Source organism: Manacus candei, unplaced genomic scaffold, assembly GCF_025592945.1.
Source record: "Manacus candei isolate 608988 ecotype Guabito, Panama unplaced genomic scaffold, ASM2559294v1 h1tg000028l, whole genome shotgun sequence".
NCBI classification, from domain to species: Eukaryota; Metazoa; Chordata; class Aves; order Passeriformes; family Pipridae; genus Manacus; species Manacus candei.
Genome location: NW_026138076.1, coordinates 34,033,925 through 34,048,188, shown reverse-complemented (window position 1 = coordinate 34,048,188; position 14,264 = coordinate 34,033,925). Strand labels below are relative to the sequence as shown.

Below are 14,264 nucleotides of genomic sequence, written 5' to 3'. Positions count from 1 at the left end.
CATTGTCTAGATGGTGCAGTTCATTACAGTACCTTGACCATCAAACATGCAATATGAGCTCTTGTGTTTGAGTCCTTTTGTTTGATCAACAACTTCAGAAAAACTATTTCAAACATGCTCCATTCAATCCAGTGCTTTGCAGGACAGAGTAGTCTGGAAGCTCAGCTACACCGTGGACAGGACATCAGTTCTTCAAGCTGGGAAGAAGCTGCACGTCTTTGACCCAAGTGCTCTGGTATTACTAAATGTCTTTGTTGTTCACTTACCATCACCACAAACACTCTGAGATGCAGATTCTCTGAAGTAATAATGTAATGCAGACATGGTTGTGTGGCCTTGATCTAGTCTGTGCAGCATAGAGGAACAACTGTTCCAGTATAAGTATTTTAAATCTGTTAGATCTAGCGGGCAGTAGTTTGCCAAGATGTTGGGCTAATATTGTATTGATCCCATCTTGTATTTATAGAGTACTCCTGCAGGAACAGCTTAACAGCAAGTAGCCTACTGAATTTTCTGATGTTCAGCCAGCCTTTCTAGAGCTACAAGGTACTGAGAATCAGTTCACTGCTGTGTTGGAGGGCTCACTTTCCTGGTACAAATCCACTTTTTATTTCTTCCTGATGTTCAAAATTGAATTCTTATGACATTCACATTTGTTCTTTGCAGTCTGAAATGAAGTTAGAAATGCAGCTACCTCAACTATTTTCAGAATGCTCTAGGGATATCTTTTTAATGACAGATGGAAAAGATGTAATTTTCCCTGTTGTAGAGCAGTGTCTTGTAGTTGTAAGTGGTGAGAGGAATTTCTTCTAATAAGATTATGGTTTGCATTCAGCATTCTGTGTAGCAGTTGTTCTCACCAGGCTTCTTAAAACATGAAACTTCTCTCTTAATCAGTGTCCTCGGTTCACTGAAAAACACTGAGGTTTTATGTATCTGACTTTTCTTTAACTGGCTGGTCTTTCTGCCTCTGCTTTGCAATCTGTTTTCTGCTGTTCCTCTATGTTTTTCTGGCTATAAGGCACTGCTTCCACATTTCAATACAAAGAAATTTATCCAGTCAGATCACTTCAACTAGAGTTAAGAAAACCTGCAACTCCAAAATTGAGCCTTAACTCCTACCGTCCAACAAACAAAAAAATCCCACAAAACCCTGAAGCCTTCATCACACAATGTTCTATACTGTTGTTCCCCTGCACCCATTAAGAGCAGACTCTTGCTCTAACAGTAATATTTCCTGCTTCAGTGGCATGGATCCTGTTTCTCACTGGAGGTGACAATTCCACACTGTTTGTTTTTGCAGTGTTGGCTGCAATGTTTGCATCATTTGCCAGTAACTTTAAGGAAATGGCAAAACTGCCCTACTGCAGTCTTGGAGGACACTACTAGAGCAAGTGACTAGAGTAGTCTATGCTATGATCTTTACAAGAGGCTTGCCAATGAGACAAATGGGAAATAAGGCAAAATATGGACCTCCCAAGTGAACATGGGTACACCTGGACACTGAAGTCACACATCCAACCACACTCTGCTCTACGGTTGGCTTCAAGGTTGAGCTGGATGCTGCAATCTATTGCAGTCCTAGAATAGCCTCAGAAGCTTGAGAACTGCTGAAGTTCTGGCCACTTTCAGCACAGGTGCAGCAAAACAATGCTGCTTCTCACCCCAGCTGTGCTCAGCAAACTGCCTTGTGCAGTGAATCCCACATCATTTGCTGTTGACTATGAAGAATGCTCTTCCTCTGTCATGTACATACACTGTAAAATCACTAGAGGAAAACAAGTAAGACACAACAATCATAGTCATACTGTTAATGCTCAATAATTCCAACACTGTGTTTAGAAATAAGCTTTTATTAAGTAGATTGAGTTAGCCACTATTGAATTTGAAGGAGTACAGAAATAGAAGTTCCACAGCCAAGACTGATTCTGTAATGCTATTCAGTGGTTAACAATTATTTATTATTTAATACTCAGAATGCTCACCCTAAAATACGTAGTCTTCCTAGTCCCAGTGAATTTTCATTTGCTTGATTCCTCCTCTATCAAAAATTCCATTTTAAAAAGGCAGTTACCATGGTGCTGGCCAACTACATCCATGTTTGGCTCTAAAGTTTTAAGACAGTTCGAATGCTTGAAATGGAAAAGAAAAAGAAAAAAGTTACCAATAAGTCCATTTTCTCCCTATCTCTGCCCTCCCCTTCATTGCTGACACATTTTAACTTCTGTCTTTTGTAAGAATGAAGTTATGCTTATGCTTATAATATTTATTAAAAATCCTGGTTAAAAATGGGTCTGTAATGCTTGTTATCAAAATGGATGCTTTTTCAAACTACGGGTCAGTTTTCAGTAGCTAGCCAAGAAGACTGATCAGGAACAGTAATATGTACAAGCATTCTCTCTTGGCTCCTTGGAAAATGTTAAATAACTTTCATTATTAATTTCCTAGGACATGCTCATGGAAGAATAAAGCACTGCAATGTCACAGAAGTTTGTAGTAGGGAAAGGGGAGCGACTGCTTGTGAAATTTGTGTAAAGGCAGCATTTGCAATTGTAACAAATGCAGTTATGTTAACTGATTTACCAAAAATAGGAATCATGAAATTAAGCAGATAAAATTACTATTTTTGAGAGAGTGATACACAATACATAAATATAGATTGAGATCAAGTACAAAGACCATGTTGGTTTCTGGAGATAATGCTCATAAACTATTTATCCATCTGCAGATGAACCTAAATATGGATAAACGTAGTTGCCTGCATTAGTGCAAACATACCCTCTGATCAGAATACCCTACTTTGCACTGCTTTTGCAGTTGATCAGTACTTGCACCATACACTGCTTTAAGTGCAGCAAGACTCATCACACGTCCAGCAGGTTTTTTAACCAGCAATAAGGTCACTCCAATATGTAATGGAGTTGGGCCTCACTAGGAAGGTTTATACAGCTATGGCCTAGGTCTGCAGTATGAACAGTCCAAATTGCCATTTATCTTAATAAAGGCAGGAACTCCTGTATGTGAAGTACAAACCTATCATATTAACCTTCTACCCCAGTTCAGACTAGAGGAAAAAAAATTTACAATGTAGCATATTAAAAGATCATTTCAAGTGACTGACTGTGCTGGTAATCTACCCTAAGTAATTTGAAAAATATACTGAAATCTGCTACTTAATTAAAATAGACTAATAGCTTAATGACTAATAAAAATGTATTAATGTGAAGCCTCCTTTACTCTCTTTACATTTCTTTTCATGAGGGAGAATGTTCTAGGGATGTTGAAAGCGTGAGACTGACTTGTCCCCTTTATCAGCTTTACACAGGTGTGTATTTCCCTTATACACTGTTGCTTGCTTTCTGCTCTCTGTCTGTGTTTGCCACGTGCCTGGAAGCTCAGAGAAAGTGTCCTTATCTGAGAATGAATGTGCATGGCGTATGCCTCACTTTAGCCTCGCTGTTTAAAACATGACAGTGGGCAGGGAACCTGTATTTTGACAGTGTCTCATCAAGAAATGTCTTCTACACCTTTCAATATTAGGAACATTACCTCTTTCCTGAATGCATCAGCTCAAAAGCCTCGTTAATTTTGTCAAAAGGCAGGGTGTGTGTCACAAACTCATCAACCTTGATCTTTTTGGACATGTAGTCAGTCACCAGTTTTGGCACATTGTCTACGCTCTTCCAGCCTGAAAGAAAGCAAGCATGCCTTGTTTTTTCCCCTTTCCATCCATCTCAGAAAATTAAAAATACAGCCCTTACACAGGCATTTGTGTGATCAGTATAAAAAGAAACACAGATGAGTGACATGTTAGTCTGTCCTGCCCCAGGAATGCAAGAGGTCTGGCAAAAGCATACCTTAGCCATATACAAGTGCACAGATCTTTCACCAGCTATTTCAGCATTCAACAGAACAGCAGCCCTCACTTAGGAAAGCATACACTTGGCATCTCTATCAGCCCCCCTGTATCTTTATAACTCAAGTTTTGTATTACTTGAACAAAGACCAGTGTAATAATTCCAAATTTGAATACTTTCATGAACTTCAGCAATTACTGAATCCCCAAGTTAGCAGCAGCTGTAAAAATCTCAATGTGGTTTTGGGTTGATAGCAGAAAATATGTATCAAGCACTTCTTGCTTTTTATTTTAAAGATCTTTATAGCACATTCTCATGTTATCCCCACAATTTGCTTAGTGGTTAAGCAACACAGACATACTGATGCAAGTTGCCATCTCCTCAAAGACTAGGTCCTTTCACTGGACTAAACTGAACCAAATCTTCACTTGGTGATAAAGCAGTCTCTGTATACCCCTCCTTTAATACTGAATAGCATATAGATATATTCTCTCTTTAGAATATGTGAGATATCATCAATGTGTTAATTTGTGCCCTGTCTGTAGGAATAACAGATTTTAAAAGTCTTTATCTCAGAAGTCAATACATCATTTATGAATAGCCTGTCAGTAGTACATTTCTTGCACAAGCAAAAATGAGGTGGTGTGTTCTTCCCAGCTTTAACCCATAGAAGATTATTTTTATCCCCACACCAAAAGAGAGTTACCTCCAAACGCGGTCCCTTTCCATGTCCGCCCAGTTACCAGCTGGAATGGCCGTGTGGAGATCTCCTGGCCAGCAGCAGCTACTCCAACAATCACACTGACTCCCCAGCCTTTGTGGCAGGCTTCCAAGGCAGCCCTCTTCAAGAGGAGACAGGACAAAGCAGAGCATTTATTGCTAATGTCTGTGCTGCCTTGACAGGTTGCGCTTCCCTTCCGCCAGTTAATTAATCACACCAGTATTTAAGGAACAATAAATACACTGAAAATTACATTAAATTTTCCATTGGTTCAGATTCCTTATACTGTTAAAGGTATGCTTTGCACTTTTTATATCCCATCTGGCTTCCAAAGAAGTCACTCTGAACTCCCACTGAGAGTTGGGATGAACTGTAATCACAGACCACGTTACTGCAGTTGGAAATGCTGTTGCAATTCCTGAAAACACAGCCTTACATTCAGTAATACTTCTGCATTTCCAAAGGTGAAATTAAATCCTTGAGGAATGACAGAAATACTGAGCGGTCCCTGAGATTTTACTGTTCATTGTACAATATATTTTATGTGAGTTTTGTTAATTTTTCAACTGTCAACATACAAAAATTCAGAATTTCAAAGAAGTCCCATTAAGGAAAAAAGTTTGTAAGTTATGCCATTTTCAACCCAAGAAGTAGCAGCTGCTTTCATTACATAATTAGGATTGAACATAAGTTGTCCTTTTTAGTCACAGCAGTTATCATTACTACTTAAAAAAAATGTAATGTGTATGGCATGTTATCTGTAAGAAGAAAGCAGCTCATTTTGCTATTTAGCTGAGCAGCCCAGTGCCAGCTGCCTAGTCCCTCCCTCTAGGCACTCCTGTCAGGCAGCACTCACCATGACTCCAACGTTGCCGATGCACTCAAACGAATAGTCCACACCACCATCAGTCATCTCAACCAGCACCTCCTGTATGGGCTTCTTGGAGTCCTGAGGGCTGATGCACTCAGTAGCTCCAAACTCCTTGGCTTTGGCGTACTTATCCTTGTTAATGTCGATGCCAATGATCCGGGATGCTCCTGCTATTTTACAGCCCATAATAACTGCCAGCCCAACTCCTCCTAAACCAAAGACAGCGCATGTAGAGCCAGGCTCCACCTAGAATAAGAACAGAGTCATGAGCAGCAGAAAAAAAATCCATCCTTCCACATGAGTGGGAAAGACAGGTTAAGAAGCCTGTGATAAAGAAAAAAATGGAAGCAAATATATATGGCTATGAGACTTTACCACTTAGATAAGGAAAACTATATAGAAATTACATCCAAAAAGCTCTTTAGGTACTAAGCTTTTCTTTGTCCTCAAAGACTTGGCTCCCGTAACCTGCCCTAGACTCAAGTACACTCACCTACCAGCTTTGTCTCACCCTGACCTTCAAACTAGCATAATGACTTGCAGCAAGAGGAAGATGAATTGGAAAAGTAATTTATATATACATGGTGTCAAAAGGGATGCAAAATTCTCTACCTGTATTTCGTCAAAAGGGCATCAAGGATCTTTTAACCTGAGCTGGCCTCTATGGAGAAGTTAAAAATTCTTAGCTCAACTTCATCAGTTGAAGAGGAAGAAGAAACATAGATTTGGTACCTGATGTTTACAGTCCTAATCTAGTCCCTAAGCTATGTAACAACAACCACAGCCTTTACCTTAGCAGTGTTAACAGCAGCCCCGTAGCCAGTGGAGATGCCACAACCCAGCAGGCACACTTTATCCAGAGGTGCTGCAGCATCTATCTTGGCTACTGAGATATCAGCCACCACAGTATACTCCGAGAAGGTGCTGGTCCCCATGAAGTGGTAAATCTGCTTTCCTTTGCAGGTGAATCTGCTGGTGCCATCAGGCATGACTCCTTTCCCTTGAGTAATTCTTAAGGCAAAGACAGCAAAGTGCAGTCAGAGTTTTAAGCAGTAAATACTCTCACCAGACAGTATCCACTAAGCAGCAGAGAGGCAGATGCATACTTGCACCTTTATATTTTAACCATTTCAATAAACCTAGGAGTTCACAGAAATTAGATGCTAAACTCCTAAAACTTCATGTTGTTAATTCCTCCATGGAAGCAGTGGAAGAAATGGAGTTTACTAAAGTGCTGACCTTGTTAGCTACCAATGCTAACTGCTTGTGCCACAGTACCACACTGCCATCTTCCCCTACTTCAGTACCCTCCCCTTGAGTAGCACCTGTCAGTGATGTCACTAGGGCCTTTGTTTGGGTTTGTGAGACTTTTTCTTCAGAATAAGAGCTGGAAAACTATCTGGGAAGCAAGTGTTAAAAGCATTGTCTATATAATTTTGTACCGCTTGAAAGCTTTGGTGTTCACTACCAAGAGCTAAATTCCCTGAAGAGCTTCCCTTAAATATGGATTAAATATGGAGTCACAGCAGTTATGTTTTCAAAACTGTGGACAAAAGCTAGCGGTTTGCACCTTCACATACATGAAAACAGAGAAACAGATTTATGTAAGGGGAAGAAAAGAAAAAAAAATTAAGGAAGAATGAAAATAGTGCATAACTGACTCCAAAAAGACGTACTTTCCAAGTCATTAAATGATGCATCAACAGAATTATTCTTCAAAGAAAACTCCTGTCAATTACTATCAATAACTAAAACAAGTATACATTGAACAAATTGTGTGTCAAAAAAATAAAAAAAGCCATACAGACCTTATCTTCTGGCACAGGTTTGTTTTAGGATTTTTACAGAACTTGCACTCTCCACACTGGGGGATATATAGAGGGATGACAGTGTCCCCTGATAAAAAATATCATGTGAGTAGTTATTGAGTCAAGTAAGGCATTCTGAAAAAAATGAAGTTACTTGATGGTCATTATGTTTTTATGTGACTTTCTATTCACTTAAAACCTTTGTGTATTAAAAACTGTTTATAGTACACAATGATATCATTTATAGACTGTTAGATAAACCACTTCAATCATGTCTGAGCAGACAGCCTATCAGAAATTCATCATTCCAGAACAAATAGAAGTGTTACAATAAATCAAAACAACCCCAAATCAACGTGAAAAACATGAATAAACACTTTAAGCCTTTTATTAAACCAACAGGTAAGAACTATCATTTGAAAAAAAAAAAACAACAGCCTTCTAACTACATATTGATATGATTTTGAGCAAGAAATTGATATGCTGGGCTCTTTCAAGCATTAAACCAAGAGCACATTGAATAGATTAGTGTTGTATCTCACAGACAAAGGAATCCACACAGGCATACACTGCAGAATAAAACATTAACTCCTGCAAGACAGCATTTCAGTGGCCCAATTTGACAGTTGGCCTTGAAATAAAGTAACTTTTAAGAAAGGCAGAAAACTTGTAAGATATTTTCTTACCCTTCTTTACTTTTATTACTCCTTCTCCAACACTCTCTACAATTCCTGCTCCTTCATGTCCCAAGATGACAGGGAAACATCCTTCAGGATCAGCACCACTCAGAGTATAGGCATCAGTGTGACAGACAGCAGTGGCAACTATCTGTGAAGAAATTTATAATCTTGAAGAACAGAACAGTAGCACAGATCTAAGTAATTCCACTTGGTCAGAAATTCAGAACAACAGCCAAGTCAAATTTACCAGTTCTGGCAGCACTGGTAATATGGCCAACATAGCTTCAACTCTTGGCAAGGCACTTTTTCTTACTTTTAAGAAGACATGAGAGTACATTTTTATAATTTCCATCAATTAAAGTCTGACATTGAAAGGGGTCAAAAGATGACAAGTGGTTCCTTAACTCAGTACTCCATGTCATCTCAAAGTAGGTTAGCATCTCAGATTTGAATTAAGTTAGTCTCTTAAAGGTAAGATTACCAGGGAGACCACACAGAACTCTCAGTACTGCATTAATCCACTTTAAATAAAATAAATAAATCCATGGTCTTAAGGACCATGCATAGACCCTTTCCACAGAAATAAGTTTCCTCTTAATGTATACTTTTTGGCAGATATAGGCTACTGGAAAATCCTGATGAAATCATAGACTTGGGTATTGGGAATCCAAGAGACTAATCACAGCTCAGCAGCCATAACTTATGGCCTGACTGAAGTAAAATCCAGCACGTTACACAGCTGTAACAACTCACAAGCTGCCGCCCTTCAAACAAGATCAAAGATGTTCCCAGTTCAGATGTTTGAGGGAGCTTGGTCTGTAACAACTGGGACTGATCCCCAAGGTTAGCCATTATCTTTAGACCAGACTGTGAAGTGAGACCAGCAGAAATTAAAAGTGTTTTTCACAAACAGAAGATCTAAATACTATAATTTTGTTATTTGTAAGGCCAGCTGAGATACTAATGAACTAATGCTATCCAACATTTCTTCTGTTGGCAAACAAATTGTTCAGCTTTAATACTTAGTCTCCCAAAATACAATACATATAGATAACAAATGATTTAATTACCTTGATACGAACTTCATGAGCTTTTGGTGGAGCAACCTCCACCTCCTCGATAGAGAGAGGTTTACCTGCCCCCCAGGCAACAGCAGCCTTGCATTTAATAACCTAAAAGACAAAAACAACAACAGAAAATAGGACATCTGTTGTATGGTTCATTTAAAATAATTCTTGTTCAGCCAAGTGAGAAAATGAGAGAGACACTACTGACTTTTGGAAAGAGTCCCAGATCTGAAATTCATAATTTCAACACAATGGTTTAATTGCCCCACATTTGCTTTCAGGAAGCTAAATAATAATGAGCAAACCAAGATCTGAAATTTGGATGTCATTCTCTTACTGAGCAAAAAATATAATAAGCCCGGGAGTGCTTAGGAGACGCTCAAATACTGCAGTGAAGTGAGCAGTAGGAATGCAAAGATTATGCATAATAAATATATAATGCATAATAAATGTAATAATGCATAATAAAAACGTTGATTTAAAGTAAGAGACTGGCATTCATTTCATGTATATTCCTTAAGCACAGAGTGTTCGAAGTTAAGAAAGTTCATAAAGGAAACTGGAAGACACATAATGGTCCAACACACACATCAAGAGTGAATTTCTTATGGTTTTCAAGTAGGATTTTGGCAAGGAGATGTGTGTGCATGCAGCAGAGCCCTGCAATAATCCATAGGGACCAGAGAAACTTTGCTATAAGGCTCCTGTGAGCGAGTTACTGTGCACCAACAACTCTGCATGGATTTACTGTTAGCAAGTCTTCATCTGCTGCTCTTGGCACTTGCTGTGACAAATCCTGCTCTGCAACCATACCAAACACCTCAGGAAGCTTCTGAAGCCCAATGGTGCAGAGCCTGGATGAAAGAGCAGAGCTTCTGGATTTGTAAACCCTGTTGACAGGTACATATGCACAACTGACTGAGAAAATCAGCAGGCATTACAGATTCAGGTGCTAAAAGGATAAGCATCTGGAGTCCCCTTAGAGGTCAGTTTTACAAAGATGACTCCGGGTCTGTCCTTCAGGATGAAGTGGGCAGTGTATCAAATACTCTGAATTGTGCTTTCTGACAGGAACATCTTTCAGCAAATACGGTATTGAATAGCTTCTTAAATGACACACAGATGAGTTGTGACATCAAATTCAAGACCTTATCTACACAAAACCTGATGAGGAATGCTGTCACAGACTAGACTGCTTTGGAATGCAATCTACTCCAGAATGGTGTGCACGTATTTTGGAATAATTCAGTTACAGCAGAGACTTGCACTGATTTTCTTCCAGTTAAACAAGGTCTAGGCCATTGCTCTTGGAAATATGAAGTGTTTCATAACATGCTCTATAAACCAATAGAAGAAAATGACATTTTGTGCATTCAAAATAGCTGTGGTGTTCCCATGGAATCACTGAAAGGAGATTAATGCAAATTCCCAAGACCAAATATACAGTCACCCAGCCTTTTTGAAATTTCACTGTCTGGAAGAAATAACAGTGCCAAGACCACCTGTTGCACTTGGCAGGTCTGATTCAGCACCTGTGATCAGGAGAAAATAATGGCTAGTCTATGACTTTCTGTTGTACTTTTGTCGTACAACAAACAATATGAGACTTTGCCAGAACCAGTTAAAATCCTCAGTGTACCTGTAACAGCAGAATTGCAGATGTTTACTTGGCTTAAACTTGGTAAAATAAATACTGCAGGCCCTAAAAGCTTTGTAACAGAAAACAGGTATCCATTCCTACAGCCAGCAGGATCTAGATTAGACACAAACACCCTTAACCTAGAAACATGAAATCTCCTTCTCCTGCTTTTTATTACCAGGGTAAATATTACAAAAATGCACAGATTGTGCCAAAGTAATGTGAGCAATCGGTCATAATCTCTAAATCTACCAAAGATTTTGCCAGAAAATCTAAATTCAAAGCACAAAGTGCAAGAGGAGCCATCATTCGGTAAATCATTTACTGGTTTTCAATCTATCCCTCATCTTTCCCTCGTTAAGTCATCACTTGTTCTTGCACAGGAGACTGCGCATTCCTAAAACTGTTATTTCCACAAGCTTAGTTAAACGCGAAATTAAAGAGGGAAGGAAAAACAGTCTCCTTACGGGATAAATTCTGATCCTCCTAAACCCAAGAGTACACATCTGGAAGCACATTTTCAAACAGTAACTTCTGGTTCAGAAACTTTTAAAGAAGCTGGGTTTTGAAACTGCAGTCAGTTCACACAGCCACAAAGGCCCCTGGACTATTCAGAGTGGATATCAGGAAAGCCCCATCTTCTGCCCCCTCATTATTCGAATCTCTCTGCTTTTGCTTTGCTGAAAATCTCGAAGCCAACGACTGGAAAAAAACCCCAAAGCACCAACTTTTAGCAGTTCTTCATCTTCTCTATTAACACACTAGTCCAGGAGCACAGCTCTTGAGTTGCCTGTAGCTACACACAGGATCAGCTCTCTCAGACGAAACCGAGCTGCCCTATCTGCTCCGAAACCACCGGGAGCGTCCGGCCAAGCGAGGTCACCCATCCCGCTCGGGCCCAGGGCAGCTGCAGGAATTAGGCGCAGGATTAGCAGTAGGTCTGGACTACCGCGCTGTTCGCAGAGCAATGCAGCGAACCTGCCAGGCAATGGCTTTCTGAGCAAGCACCCCCTCCTCCGACACAAGTCGGTCACATCTGCCCAAAGCCCACAAGAAACCACGCCAAGCTCAAGGTCTTCTGCTTGTCCTTCCATCGCCGCGACCCTCACATCCACAAAACAGGCGGGGGCGGGAGCGCGGAGACACTGGGACACCTCCCGTGTCCCGGCTCCCGCTGGCGGCAGCGCCAGGGCGGGCAGAGCGGGCAGGGCGGGCAGGGCCCGCACCCCCGGCCGAGGGCAGCCCCCCGGCACGGCCGGGCACCGGCAGGGAGGGCAGGGCAGGGCTCGCCCGCCTCATCCTGCCCTGCGCGGGAACCCCCGCGGGACCCCGGGCGACATTCCCACCACGGAACGCAGACCCGCGCAAGCCTCCTTACCCCGCTCGCCATCGCGCACGGCTCGGCCTCCCGCCGGAAGGGGAAAGGGAGCCCGCCTCCCTCTCTCCCGCCTCTCCCCCTGGGGCGGTCGAAGGAACTGGCCCCTCCCTCCCTCAGTTCGCTTCTTTCCTTCCTTCACTTCCTTTTCCTTTTCCTTTTCCTTTTCCTTTTCCTTTTCCTTTTCCTTTTCCTTTTCCTTTTCCTTTTCCTTTTCCTTTTCCTTTTCCTTTTCCTCCCTCCGTCCCTCGCAGGGCTGGAGCGCCCGCGGCCGGTCACATTCCCGTTGCAGTGCTTTTCTTCCCGCAGACCCCGGGATGATCCGTGTGTTTCCTGACGGTGGCCGCAGTGTTGCATTGCGATGTGGCTGCTTTTGTGGCTTCTGGCGGCTGCACCAGCGTCTCACATCCTGGTCCCTTCAGTCTCACGGGCATGTTGTTCTGCCTGTGAGGGAAGAGGCCCGTTGTCCTGGCTAATGAGCCTTGTCTGCAGATCCTGCCGGCACCAGGTTGCCCAGATTCTTCCCGAGTAACGGAAGGTCATGGACCCCTCCTGCACCATTCCCTGAGGAACTCAGCCCTGCGTGCATGTGCCTGCCTTGCCTCTGCGGGACAGTCCCACTCTGGAGATGCTTGGTACCTCCTGTATCTCACCTGGACACAGGTGGGAGCTGACTATATCTCCAGTGCAGGTCCTTTGCACCTAAATCTATTCTCAGCTGGCTAAACTGCAGAGGTGGAGGCTTTACTGGGCAGCAGTGTGTTTCCAACTGTGTGAAGACAGCCCCTTTCCAGGCCAGGCTAAGGGATCTGCAGTGAGATGGAAGTTTTGGCTGGGCCTCTTGATATTGCATCCACCAACCTTTGAAGCAAAGGGGCTATTTATACAAGATGGGATTGGTAAACTCCTCACGCTGTTGTTTAATTTTCTGAAGAACCTTCTTTCTCCTGGTACGGTAGGAAAGGCTTCTTGTGAGGCCTGCAGACATGGCCGTGTAAGATCAGGGGAATGGTTCTGCAATGGGCTCTTGGGATTTTACATGAGAGGTGCTGGTGCTTGAGGAATTGCAAAGTGTAACTAAGTACCCCTCAGTAAGAAATGGAATTTTTATTTTCCAGTGACACACTAACAAAGCTTAGCAAATACCACAGTTAGGCAATAGCAACAGCTTGGGAGAAATTAAACTTTAATAACATGACATAACTATAGCATTTAATAAATAACATAAAAATAACATAATGTTTAATAACATAACTAAAATTACAAACTAAATCTGTAGGCTCAGGAAAGCTGACACTTAGGTGGAATGTAATTTGGGCAATGAGAGTATTATATAGGTTTCGCATACGGTGAAAGATGTTGAGAAGGAATGAAAGGATGTGTGATCAGGCTATCTGTCCAATGGCCTTCTTAAGGCTTCCAGTGGCTTCTTTAGTTTGTGTTCATGAGCTACCACCAAATCCTTGTTGCTGAAATCATAGCAGGCCTTGTCCATGTCCTTGGTTAAATACAGTTCTGCCAACCTCTCCTGTGAATTTTGTGCTCTTGGCCACACCTGGTTTGACAGTGCTTCCAAAAAGTCTCCAAGCATTTTACATTTAGCTGAACTCTGCAGGTGCTCTGCTTTTGTTAGTATCTTTGACATTCTGGAAATTGCAGGCACTGATTTTGGTAGGCATAGGGACAGATACATAAATCATAACTCCTTAATGCTCACTGTCCAATTTCAGCAATTAAAGGGGTTGCTTTTCATTTTTCTTTCCTTTGCAGTTTTGTAATGCTGCCTCCAGTGTTGCTGTGTACTACTGGAAGCCCCTGGACACAGGAAGTGGTTTTGCAAGTTTCTTTCTGTTCTCAGCACCATTCACTTAAATCAAGTTACCATTCTGTGCTCTTGACTGAACTATTTATGCTTTGTCATGTGTGTTTCAGGTTTATGTACATAAGTTCGGTAGGTGAGGGCTCCCAGTGCTGCTCTGGATTTTACACTGGGTTGGTTTTGGTGTTGTTCTAGCAGATGTTAGGTGCTAATTTGGAATATCAATTTGAATTGAGGAAAAAGGAGGGCTTAGAAGCACTGTGAGACCACATGTAGGAGAGAGTCCTGGCAATCATGTTCTTGCTTGGTGGATGTTGTCTGTTTCTCAAAACCAGCATTTTGAATTCTGATTTACGTTTCCTAGATTTTCCTGTGAAGTATCAGAGGATAATACTTGCATAGCATAAAAAAAATAATTAGAAATTCT

At 41.5% G+C, this 14,264-nt stretch overlaps 1 protein-coding gene across 1 annotated transcript; it reads right to left on the bottom strand.

The window, feature by feature from the left end:
* Nucleotides 1-1,837: 1,837 nt before the first annotated feature.
* LOC127472104 (alcohol dehydrogenase class-3) lies at nucleotides 1,838-12,132 on the bottom strand. Its single transcript, XM_051789792.1, has 9 exons — nucleotides 12,022-12,132; nucleotides 9,008-9,109; nucleotides 7,944-8,085; nucleotides 7,258-7,345; nucleotides 6,241-6,460; nucleotides 5,435-5,695; nucleotides 4,564-4,699; nucleotides 3,550-3,688; nucleotides 1,838-2,132 (listed from the first exon to the last, which is right to left on the bottom strand). Exons 1-9 carry the CDS (start codon nucleotides 12,031-12,033, stop codon nucleotides 2,108-2,110), a joined length of 1,125 nt encoding a protein of 374 aa, XP_051645752.1. The 5' UTR covers nucleotides 12,034-12,132; the 3' UTR covers nucleotides 1,838-2,107.
* Between the last annotated feature and the right edge of the window lie 2,132 nt (nucleotides 12,133-14,264).